General features: G+C 32.9%; 1 protein-coding gene across 7 annotated transcripts in view; it reads left to right on the top strand.

The window, feature by feature from the left end:
• EXOC6 (exocyst complex component 6) overlaps positions 1–13,110 on the top strand; it is a 172,856-nt gene that overhangs the window by 81,231 nt on the left and 78,515 nt on the right. For all 7 annotated transcript variants that reach the window (XM_033130775.1, XM_033130780.1, XM_033130778.1 and 4 more), the window contains exons 15-17: positions 3,194–3,303; positions 8,880–8,991; positions 10,610–10,744. In XM_033130775.1, coding sequence (XP_032986666.1) covers positions 3,194–3,303; positions 8,880–8,991; positions 10,610–10,744 — 357 coding nt within the window. The remainder of the gene's footprint in view (positions 1–3,193; positions 3,304–8,879; positions 8,992–10,609; positions 10,745–13,110) is intronic.

Here is a 13,110-nt window from a genome sequence, read left to right as displayed (position 1 = left end):
TTTATTCTTTTTTTTCCCTTATGCTTTATGATTTTTCCAAGTCTTTATAATTTAGTCATTTTCTCCATTTTTATCCCTGCACAATGAATAAAAGTGATTTCTGAGTGAAATGTGTGAATTGTGACTGTTAATTTTTGTAATATTTTCATATACATAAACTAAGCATATTATGTGTAATAATCACATAATATGTGACATATTATAGTTAACACTGTCATTGCCTATACCTAATAGCTGTATTCTAATACACACAAAAGACCAGAATAACTGTTCTAATTCCATGTTTTTAAAACTCCAATCAGAGTTGTCCCTGTCAAGAAATATTACCAGAATATTCTCCATCTCATGGCTTGGTTTTATTTTGTTTTGGTTTGGTTACTGGTAATAAAGTTTGTTCAGGCTATAGTATCTCCATAAAGAGCATTGGATTGCTCCGGGTTCACATGTCAGTTCTGCCTGTGGCTTATTATGGACAAGTGACTTACCCTATTTGTATATTTGTGGCTCATCTGTCATGTGAGGAGGTTGAACTAAATCTCTAATGATGTTCCTTCAAATTACACTCAAGTATTCTAAATAGATTTACAGTTAAAAGGAAGTTTGACTTAGCTTCTAGGATGCTTCCAAAATATGTAGTAGGATGAAACTCATTAGGAGTTGTATTCATTGCTCCATATATTACTTATCATTAAAAAGAAGAGCTGCAGTTAAGGTAAAAGCCACATGGAAAATTTAAATTTGACAACTTAAAAGGAAATCCCATGAATTATTTAAGAACAGTCTCTTGGTTGTGTGTGTGTGTATATTTAATTTTTTTCCTAATTTAATTTTTTTCCTAATAAGTATAATTTTCAATTTAAACTATTAGCAAAGATGTAAAACTGTCTTTTAAATAACTTGAGTTATTATTTTTAGTGTAAATTATGAATGAGAAAGGATTAAGACTGAACATATATGCAAAAATCAGTCTTTTTTTGCAGATAGCTGTGATAATTTGATTAAAACTCTTTGGCTAAATTAAGAACATACTCATAGTCTGTCTTGTCTTTAATGTCATTAAAATAAATTCTTAAATCTGATATATCTTCCAAATAGTATTTATTGGGTTCATTATTCTGCAAAGCATAAATTGGATGAAAGTTAGCATTTACGTTATTATCAGGTGATTTTAAAGAATAGCAACTCTTCAGTTAATTTTTATAGTGCTCCTAATTGAGCCTCTAAATTTGGAAAAGTTGAACCTAACAGTTTTGGAGAGACACAGCTCTCTATGAATGTTATCACTACTAGCTGGTTGTAAGTTTCCTTATGCTGGAGGTACCTAAGAATACAGTTGTTCATTCAAATGTTTGTCCTCACCTACTATATAGTAGCCACTGTGCTACTTGCTAGTTTTTCAGTCTCTGCTGTCAAGGAGCTTATAGTCGAGGAATAGATTTAAAAAAAAAACACACCAGTAAATTGCAATTCACAGAAGTTGGCATAACTCAAGATACAGGAAGCAGCATGCAGAAAGGGTATAATTCTGTAGTGTAAAGTACAAGGTTGATAAAATAACAAGAGATGAAGATCAAGAAATTAAGTAGAAAGCGCCAGACTATACTTGCTCTTGTAAGGAGGGTAAGAGAGTTTAGCCTCTGTCCTGAGGGAGCTATGAGAAGTCACCACAGGATTTTAAGTAGTAAAAACATAATCAGATTTGTGCTTTAGAAAGAGATCTCTCTGGCTAACGTGTGGAGGAAATTGGATTGGAGAAGAGTAGGACTGGTGGCAGGGAGACCAGCTAGGTGATTGTTGCAGTTCTCTTGGTAAGAGATTGGTGACTTGAATGAGAGTTATGGCCATAGAATTTGGGAGGTGTTTAAGAGATAGGAAAAACAGGAGGTGGTGATTATTTGCATATGAGAGATGACGAAGATTGACGGGTCTATTATAATAGCCAAGTTTCTGCCTTGGACAGTGGTAGCTTTCACTAAGATAGGAATCACAAGAGGAACAGATTTAGAAGGAAGGGACGATAATTTCACTTTGGGATTTATTGAGCGTGTCTCAAATACCATCAAACACTGGTATACAGCCAGTATACAGGTACTGCAGCTTAAGTGTTACAGCCAAATGGAGGTGTCCAAGTGGTACTTAGATGGCTTTGGACTTCAGGAGAAAGATGTGGTCTGGAGTTGCAGATTTGGGAGATATTAGCACTTGTGTGGTAATTGAAGTCATGAGAGTAGATGAAATCATCCAAGGATAGTATGTGTGATAAAAAGAGAAGATGAAAGCTAGAACCCTAAGGCAAAGCAATAATTAAGGGATGGCTAGAAGAAGAGGTACAGAGAAGGTAGAGAACTAAGAGGAAAACCAGTTTGGGGCCTGGATACCAAGGAAGGAGGGCTATTTTAAGGAGTAAGAAGAGGCCAACTGTGTCAGATACTTCAGATGCGAGTAAATCGGGTAACATGAGAGCTGGAAAAGTCCATTGGATTTAACATTTACAAGGTCATTGGTGACGTTGGTGAGGGTACTTTCACTGATACAACTAGGTTGCAATGAATGTGAAGATAGAAGTGTAGATTGGACTTCATGAAGTATAAATAAGGGGCGTTTGGTAAAAATCTTGGAAAGAGTTTACCTTTTTGGAAACAGAATTTGCTAATGGATGTTGGCTGATAAAGCAGTTTAGCCAAGAAGCACATTGTAAACCATTGGCTGCATACCAGTGTTTGATGGTATATGGGTCATATACCAGAAAGCTGTTGTCAGGTGTTCTAGGAGTTAGGGAATGAAATGGATACCTACTTGAATTGGCATCACGCCTTCATTGAGGGTGAGTGAAGGGAGTCTTTGATGACTCGTGGCCAACCTGACTCTTGTATTATAGATGCAGAGAAGCAGACAGTTAGGCATCTTCTGCAGGATACTTACTGGAACCTGCAGAGGTATTGATACATGCTTTCACTGCTTGTTTGCAATCTGACAATATGATTAAAGAAACAGGTAAATTGCCACATTATTTTCCTAAAAAATATTTTGGTGTTCTTTAAAATCTAAAAATAACATAGAAATATAGCAGTAGACTTTGAGATGCAGGTATTTAATATTCAAATGTGAAATCAATTTAATTTTTATACTTTTAGGTGATTAGAGTATCTTTTTGTAACACTGCAAAAACAACGTCAATTTTTTCTTCCTACAGCAATCTTTCCCAAAGAAATTCCCCATGTCTCAATCAGTGCCTCGTATTTACACTCAAGTTAAAGAATTTATTTATGCCAGCCTCAAATTTTCAGAGTCACTACACCGGAGGTAAGTTTACTAATAAGAAATGTATTTTCATCATAGCTGTTTTTATGAAACATTAACACTTGATTTCCAGGCAATGACTCCTTAATGGATTATTACCTCATTGGAAAGGCTACTATATTTCAGTGATATATGGGGTTAAGTTGCTATAAATCTAGTATTATATATATATATATATTTTTTTTTTTACTTTTTATTATATAAATCTTCAAACATATATAAAAATGGAGATAATAGTATAGGAAACTCCTATGTTCTCAGCATCTAGATTTAACAATAATATTTTGCCATATTTTATCTACTTTTTTGCTGAAATATTTTAAAGCGAATTCTAGAAATAGTAATGACATTTTACCCTAAATACTTCAGTATGTGTTTCTAAACACAATCAGGACATTTCATTGTTTACCCACACCTAACAAAATTAACACTTCCATAATGTCATCAGTTCCCTAGTCCATATCAGTATTTTCTTTGTTGACCCCAAAATGCCTTTTTATAGTTGGTATGTTTGAATCAAGGTCCAAATAAGGTTTACACCTTGCATTTGTTGTTAAATCTGTTTTACCAATACCCCCCTTTTTTCCTTTAGTTGTTTAGATCTTATTTATTTTAGTTTTTCTATTTAGGTTACCAGTAGGTAAACAATATCCCTTCTTTATCTGTATCATTGACTTGTGAAAAAGCTGATATTCTCAATAGTTTTGTCTCAAATAAGTTTAAGATGAGGCTTCATATAAAATAATAGAATTAATAAAGCGTGCTGTAGCAAATTGTATTATACTCAGTAATGGAGAGCAGCACAGCAACTGTTGGTAGCCATAGCCAACTTGATTTTATAGATGAGAATACTATTCATTTGGTATGATAAAAGTAATAACCTACATTTTTGGAAATAGGAAATGTGATATTATGCCTGTTTTTGTAATAAGGAAACTGAGGCTCAGAGAGGCTACAGATACAGATTTATCCAGAATGACCAGCTAGTTTGAGAGCTGGGATGAAGGAGCAGTTCTGACTCCCATATCAGTGAAAGTGTCTGGCATAAAATGAATGAACAGTTAATGTTAGAGGAACATTCATCTTTATGCCACACTTGTACCAGCTACCTGTATGGCCCCTGCATTATGGTCATATCTTATACTTCTAATTGTGAATGCCCTCTGGAGGACGGGGTGGGGGTGATACTGACTTTCTTAATACAGTATCTCCCTCTCTGAAATCTATTCTTTCGAATTTATATACTGAATAGCAGGAAATATCCTTCAGTGTGAAACACTTCTGAATTTTAAGTCATAAAGAGATGTGAAGGCAGTTGAAATATAAAATTATTTATCTTTCAAGCTGAAACAATAAGAACATTTATAGTTATTTTATTGTATTTATTGTATCTGTGTCTTTTATTGTAATCTACCACTATTTTGGATTTAAACAATGTATGTTCTGCTTGGGTAAAAGAGTATCTGGTTTTAGATCTTACACTGCTTTTTGATTTTAGGGATTCTTTAAAAGATTTACAATTTTTTATTCCTGAATAATGTGAGTTGGAGAGGACAGGAAAAGAAAGGAAGACAAATACCTAATGTGTATGTAGCATTTCTGTGCTGTGTGTTTTTCACAAGTGTAGTCCCCAGACCAGCAGCATTAGCATCACATGGGAACTTGTTAGAAATGCTACCTCATACCTACTGAATTAGAAACTCTGAAGGTGGGGTTTTTATCAGGGACTCTGAGTGATTCTGATGCAATCTAAAGTTGAGGAAGCACTGCCTTAAGCTCCATCAAATACCTCATCACATAGCCTCTTGCACCAAAGTCTCTAAAGACGTATTTTAAAGACATTAGCTTTTAACTCCAATCATAAAACTTACCAGAGGGTAATGTATTCTCTGTACTGCACAACGTGACACACACAATATAATCTAGCATTTGAAAAACATTGTCTACAAAGGAGAATTATAAAAGGAGTAACTATTACAATGGTAGTCTTCGGTAGCGGAGCTTGAACTGTCTGAGAGCCACCAATAGTTTATGCCTGTGTTGTTTCTCATTTAGCATTCTAAAGTTCTGATCTAAGGCAGAGGCAGCATGATGGTTAAGAACACAAGCTTCAGACTTAGACCTTAGTTTGAGTCTTGATGCTTATACTCACTAGCAGGAGTAGGACCTTGGGCAGGTGACTTAGTCTGTTTAAATTGCAGTTTCCTCTTCTGTAAAATGAGGGAAATAATTCTTAGGGTGGTTGTAAGAGTTAAATGAGGTAATACATGTGTATAAAACATTCGGTGTAGTGCCTGGCATATAGGACTTAGGAGAGGCTGGAGTACTACAATATAAGATGTAAGATTTGAGCTTGGAGTGTTTTATTTTGTTAGTATTGGGGAACTGTTGAATTCTTAACTCAGGAATGACATGGTTAGTGTTACATTGTAGAAAGTTTACTCTGGTCTCAATGTGGATGATAGATTGGAAGGTGTTAAAAAAAAGTAGTCACGTTGGAGAGGTGAAGGCCTTGGTTCAAAAAAAAGATCCTGAAATAATCAGAATCAGTGGTCACAATGAAGAGGAACATATACGAGAAGTTTTAGGAGCTTGAAATTAAATAATTATTATCGATGAAGAAGTTAAGGGGTAGAGAACAATTTTACTTACACTTGGGTGGACGTGAATTTTATGTACTCTCAAATAGATTCTAGTTATAGTCATCTTTGAAAACAGTGATTCATGCATTCATCTATTGTTTTGAGGTAAACATACTCAAATAAAAGGAAGAAACAAGAAATCTCTATTTAACAGTCATCCTACGATTTGGCTCAATGTTACATTTGAAAATTATTCTTGAAGCTGCAATCCTGGACCTATAACATTGATCCTTCTCATCTTTTCCTTAAATATAAGTTACTTTAACGTTTTCTAACTTGGTAAAATATACAATTTGCATGTCCTAACAAGTACTTTTTAATACCTGATCTGAATGTTGATTCTTGAAAAATAGGACTGATATCTAATTAAGATATTGTTAAACTATAGAAAATATAGAAATTTAGCAGTTCAGAATTAACTTTTATTTACAGAGGAGAGACAGAGGCTCTCTAATTATTTGATATTTTTTACTGCATTTATAACACCAACTATAAAAGTCATTGGTCATAATACTATGTATACTTTTCCTTAAAGCCTCCCTAATAACTGACTAGAGCTAGAATTGCCATCTCAGTTCGGACTCTTTCTCTATATGACCTCCTAGCATTCTAAAAGGTAAATGCTGTGTACTAATGCTACAGCAGAAAACATTGTCAAAATTTTCCTTCTTTGATAAAAGTATCTGTCACTTTTGTTCAATACAAATATTAAGAGTTCTAATTAACTCCTTATAACCATGAGTTATTCATTCACAAGGCTTTTATGCTTACCTTTTTTAAAAAAGTTAGGCTTTACTAAATTCATTGGCTATTTTCATTTTGAGAGTAATGAACAATTCAGAATGCAGAGACAGCATATTAATTTAAAAATATGTAAATCTAAATTTATTCTAGATTATCAGCTTTTCTGACATACATTTTTATATAAAGAATTTACATCTGTGCCCTAAAATTGAGTAGAGTTGCTTTGTTTGTCATTAAAGAGATATGGCAAAATCACTTTCTGAGTTTAAAGGTCTTTTATTATGTTTAAACATATTTTAGATTTGATTTTTAGGACTAGAAGATACTTCAGAGCTCTTATAGTACAAATGTTTCAGTTTCTTTTTATATATGAATAAAAGCAGGGCCAGAGAATAAAGTTACTTCATGAAGAGATGCCAAAGTTTCAATTATTTGGTTGCGGAGGAAACATTTAGACTTCATATGATCTTTAAGAACTTTTCAGTTTGCATAAGAGGTTAAACTGTAAAATATTTTAGGAGTTTCATTACATAGTAAGAGTCAATTATTGTGAAATGTTCTTTAAAAATTAGGAAGAGTACAGGTTATAGGCTCAAAGGACAAGGGGTTAAGGAAAAAAATTGCTCAGTTTGGATGAAAACCTCAAGGGAGAAATACTGGTCATTGTCAGGTAAATTTTGGTGGCACAGATACTGATAGGTTTTCTTCTCTGCCTTTGCTTGTGGAATAAAAAGTATACATTGACTCGGCATTCAAGGAATTTCAGGCATATTAAACAGAAGACATTATCTATTATGATACATAGATTATCTATTTTTCCCTTTCATTTGCAAATATTTCATCTGAGAACGATGTTATATAGGGTGTCTTTAAGCATAATTTGAGTGTTTCAGAAAAGAAACCAAAGGAGTTAGCAACCACCTCCTTTCTGTCAGGATGAGTACTCGTACGTTGCTTGTTCAAGGGACACTACTGACATACTAGAAAGAGTTTTCTGAGAGTTTGATGCCAATAACCCTAAAGCCCTGCTGGTGGTATACATATTCCCTGGGAAGTCTTGATTTTTAGATATAAAGAATCAGAGGGAAATACTCTACTCAGATCTGTCAGAATTAGGTTTGGCAGAAATTGAAAAAAGTGCCTGCATTAAAATGGAAAACATTATAGTAGTGAGAAGTACCTGTGTTTCGTCAAATCTTGCTTTATTTGCATTTTTAAAAAATAAATATAAACTAGTAAATATTTGTGCTTTATAGATTTTTTTAAGAGTAACATTTTAATAAAATAAAAAGTAAAGTGGTGCTAAAATTCTAGCCTATGTTTAAGGCAGTGGTTCTCAACTGGAATATTGCCCTCTGGGGTACATTTGACAATGTCTAGAGACATTTGGCGTCACAGCTAAGAGGAGGGGTGCTATTTGCATCTAGTGGGTAGAGGCCAGGGATGCTGCCAAACGCCTTTTAATGTCCAGGACAGCCCCACAACGAAGAATTATCTAGCCTAAAATGTCAGTAGTGCTGAGGCTGAGAAAACTTGGTTTAATGACAGCTTAACTGTTTCTATAATGAAGCTATATACAAGAAATCACTATTTACTTAATTCGAAAGCCTACTGGTTAGGAGAAAATAACAAGCTTTTCAGTGCTAACCTAGAAATCTTTACGATATTAAGAAATATCATAGATATTTTTTAAACCGGATTAAAACTAGTGTAAGGTAATTAAATATATTTCTTTGAATCTCTTTAAAATCTCAGTGGAAATGGATATCTTAGGTTAAAATTAAATCTAGTAATTAATTATATCTGGAAAGAGCTCAGAGCAATTTGCATTTTAATGGTAATTTTAGCTATAGTTGCATATGAAATATCTTTGAAAGTGACTGTCCCACAATGGAATCATAATTTAAGAATAATTTTATTTCCTTATACTAAGTATCCCGATGGTTTTACTGTAATGTAAATTGAATACATTTAAATTATGCCATAAATGAATATTTTACTTTATTGAAAATGTCCCTTATGTGAAATTAAATTGTATTGAAATTTGTGATTTAATAAATATGGGTGGATGTAGATTTTTAAAGATACAAAGGAATGAGGTGGATCAAATAATTTTATTAAATTGTATTAAATAATTCAGGAAGCTAACTATACCCTGCTTGAAAGCTTAATAATATCAACTTTTGTTTTTAGCTCAACAGAAATAGATGATATGCTTAGAAAATCTACAAATCTGCTGCTGACCAGAACTTTGAATAGCTGTTTACTGAACCTTATTAGAAAACCTCATATAGGTTTGACAGAGGTAGGTTTATAGCTAAGTGTTTCATTATATGAAACAATTGTTATAAATTAAGTTATTGCTGAACATCATCCTGTAAAACTAGCTTTCTATTTTAAATTTATTAATAGAAGTGGATTTGTTTAAAAAATAAGGAAGCATCAGTGTAAATTCAAGTAATGTGAGGGAAAACAGTTTTTACTTGGGGAATAGTACATATACCGTGTTTTCCTGAAAATAAGACCTAGCCAGGTCTTACATTAATTTTTGCTCCAAAAGACGCATTAGAGCTGATGGTCTGGCTAGGTCTTATTTTCGGGGACACACGGTAGTAGTCTCCCCATTTCACGGTTTCAGTTACCTGTGGTCAACTGTAGTCCAAAAATATTAAATGGAAAATTCCAGAAATAAACAATTGAGTAAACAGTTTATAAGTTTTAAATTGTGCACTGTTCTGAGTAGCATGATGAAATCTCGCACAGTCCCTCACCATTCCACTCGAGATGTGAATCATCCCTTTGTCTTGTGTCCACACTGTCGACACTACCTGCCTGTTTAGTCACTTCGTAGCTGTCTCATTTATCAGAAAAACTGTTGTGGTATAGCCCTTCTTGTGTTCAGATCACCTTTATCTTACTTAATAATGGCACCCAAGTGCAAGAGTAGTGATGCTGGCAATTTAGATCTGACAGAGAAGCCGTAAAGTGCATCTTGAAGCGAAAAGGTGAAAGTTCTCAAATTAATGAGGAAAGAAAAAAGTTGTGTGCTGAGGTTGCTAAGCTCTATGGTAAGAACCAATCTTCTATCTGTGAAATTGTGAAGAGGGAAAAGGAAATTTGTGCTAGTTTTGCTGTCACATCTCAAATAGCAAGAAGTTAAGGCACAGTGCATGATAAGATGGAAAAGGCATTACATTTGTGGGTGGAAGACATGAACAGAAAATGTTTCAATAAAAAAAAAAAAAAAAAAGAAAATGTTTCAATTGACAGAAGCATATTGTATCAGAAAGCATTGAGCCTGTACCAAGACTTCAGCAAGGGATCCCCTGAAACAAATGACCACATACACGTAACTTTTATTACAGCATATTGTTATGATTGATCTATTTTATTATTAGTTATTGATGTTAATCTCTACTGTGCCTAATTTATAAGTTAAACTTTATCACAGGTACATATGTATCGGAAAAAACACAGTATGTATAGGGTTCTATATAGGGTTCAGTACTATTCACAGTGTCAGGAATCCACTGGTGGTATTGGAGTGTATCCCCTACGGATCAGGAGTAATTACTATAGTTGAAGGTGTTGGAACATATATGTAGATTTATGATGGCCAGACCATAGTAAAAGATGAAAATACTTATTTTTTTACTTGATCAATATATAAAATTTGAAAAACTACTTTGAAAAGTTACTTTAACTTGTAGTTAGTTAGACCTTGGTTATTTTTAAAAAAATGATAGCAGTCAAAAACAATATTTGTAGCAGGCTTTTGAAATCTCATAACCAGTTGTATCCTATAATGCTATAATTATGCAGAAATGATACAATTATTGGAAGTAATAACCTATTTTAAAAAAAGCAAATGGCTCTGTGTACATGTTGCATGCATTTTACCGAATATATTTTGTATTTTCTAGCTAGTGCAAATCATAATAAACACAACACACCTGGAACAAGCATGCAAATACCTAGAGGACTTTATAACTAACATTACAAATATTTCTCAAGAAACTGTTCATACCACAAGACTTTATGGACTTTCTACTTTTAAGGTATGTAAAAATCTGACCGAAAGTTTTTATTTCAATCACCATAAACAAACTTTTAAAAATTGAAGACAAAGGTAAAGGGATTAGAAAGTACAAATTGGTAGTCACAAAGTAGTCATGGGGAATATAATCAATAATGTTGTAAAGGTCATGTAAGGTGCCAGATGGGTATTGAACTTATCAGGGGTCACTTAATAGATTATGTAGATGCCTGACCAATGCGCTATATACCTGAAGCTGAAGTAGAATAGTATTGAATGTCAACTATAATTAAATATATATAGAGACATATTATATAGATAGATATCTATATCTGTATATTCAGGTTGTAAAGTACAGCATAGGGAATATAGTCAGTGGTATTGTAACAGCTGTATACGATGTTAGAGGGGTAGTAGACTTGGGGGACTGTCACTTTGTGAGGGGTATAAGTGTCAAATCATTATGAGGTTTTGTACACCTGAAACTAATATAAAAAGTAAAGTGATTTAAAAAAACATAAATTTAAAAATTAAACAAACAAAATTAGACAATTTTTATTATATACATGATTCCATTATATTCCTAACAGTTGAAAATTAGAGATAATCATTGTCAGCAATGAGAAGATAATGTCAATTCCTTTTTGACATTTTAAACATCTTATTTAAATGGAGGAAACTGTATTGATTTTCTACAGCTTTATTACATTTTGTTCGTGTTTTGAAGACTTACAGCAGTACTGAATTAGCCTCACTGGATTTCTATTAATGTCTCACAGTTCAATAATTAACTTTTATGTAATGTGTATACGTGTGCGTGTTTGGAAATTAAAAATGTAAGATGAATTAGGTAACTGTAAGATTTGCTTTACATCTTTTTTGGCTCTGATCTGAAGAAAAATATCATCTTATTACATGTTATTAAAGTCCTACTTTTATCTGAACAGAAAGATTTCTGTTTATATACTACCATAGGATATACTAAAAGATTAATTAATGGTTGTTTTAAGCAGAATGGAAGGTTAAATAATTTCATAAATTTGTTTTATAAACTTTTATTATTTAATCGATTTAGGGTCATATAGATGAGACATTGGCATAGTGTAGTAATATAAATAGTTTTACGTAGTAATATAAATAGTTTTACATTGAATATTTTGCTAAACAAATATAAACCACTTACTGAACCCTTATCTGTAAAATAGGCTTGCTAGTTTAACCTCATAGCCCTTTCTAAGTTTTCTATTAAAAAGAACTCTCATCTTCCTACTCTTGCTATGTTTCTTATCAATTACCCAGCTTATCTCCTAAAAGTATAGTATAATCATTTACTCTTTAAAAATTCAGTATACTTGTATTTAGAAATTAACCTAGTATTAACGGTAACTAGACTTTGAAAGTCCAGAAATGACCCTTGATTCCTAAAATTATCTGCCTGGCCCCCAAATCTTATACTCCTCTGGTGATTCTTGAGCTCATGTGGTCATCCTGATACAGAAGGCACAAATACAAATAATAGCTGAGTGAGCGGAATGATAAAATTAGTTATTAAAAGTGAGACAGAAGCTGGACAAAACAGGCATTATTTATCTAGATAGTATTGTACAGTAATTAAGGGCATATAGTCTGGAGTTAGACTGCTATGTAACTTTGGCACATTCTGTAATTTTAATGATTCCCAGTTTTGTTATCTATAAAAGTAGCAATATATTATCTACCTTACACAATTGTTATGAGGATTAAAGGGGATACTTACTTACCACAGTTCCATTTGTTGTACTTCATCTATGCTCTGAGCACTCTATTAGGTGCTGAGAATATAAAAATATATTTCTTCCCTCAAGAAGCTCATAGGAGAAAAAACTATAAAAAGACATTTGATAATATGGTATGATAAATACCATAACATAGGAAACTTTACAAGTTTTTGGACACTTATTTATTCCAGGACAAATTGACTCTTTGCTTTTATATTAGATTTTATACAATCTCTCTTCCTTTTCTTTATTGCTCTCTGTCCTTATGTCCATGTGTTACTCATATGCTGTCAAGAAGGGATTTACTAAGACTGGAATTGTAAGCATATTTAACTGTTGACATTAAATTTAATAGGCTTACTCTGTACTCTGATTAAAACGTGAATTGCCTTGACATCTGGTGAAACTACGGATATTCACAAAATTTTCTTATCAGTTATAACTTAAAGAACCAAAGATACTGGAACATGATGCTCTTTGACTAATGGATCTTGGAATTACAGTTTTCAAAATCTGCTTGTTAGGAGGGAATGTTTAGAAATGTTAATTATGGTCTATCATTCCATTGATCCCTTAAGTAGCAGATATTTAGTTGAAACTACAACTGCCATAAAATACCCCTTGGATTTTC

Source organism: Rhinolophus ferrumequinum, chromosome 16, assembly GCF_004115265.2.
Source record: "Rhinolophus ferrumequinum isolate MPI-CBG mRhiFer1 chromosome 16, mRhiFer1_v1.p, whole genome shotgun sequence".
Taxonomy (NCBI): domain Eukaryota; kingdom Metazoa; phylum Chordata; class Mammalia; order Chiroptera; family Rhinolophidae; genus Rhinolophus; species Rhinolophus ferrumequinum.
The sequence above is the reverse complement of the archived record's forward strand: the minus strand, read 5'-3'. Positions and strand labels throughout refer to the sequence as shown.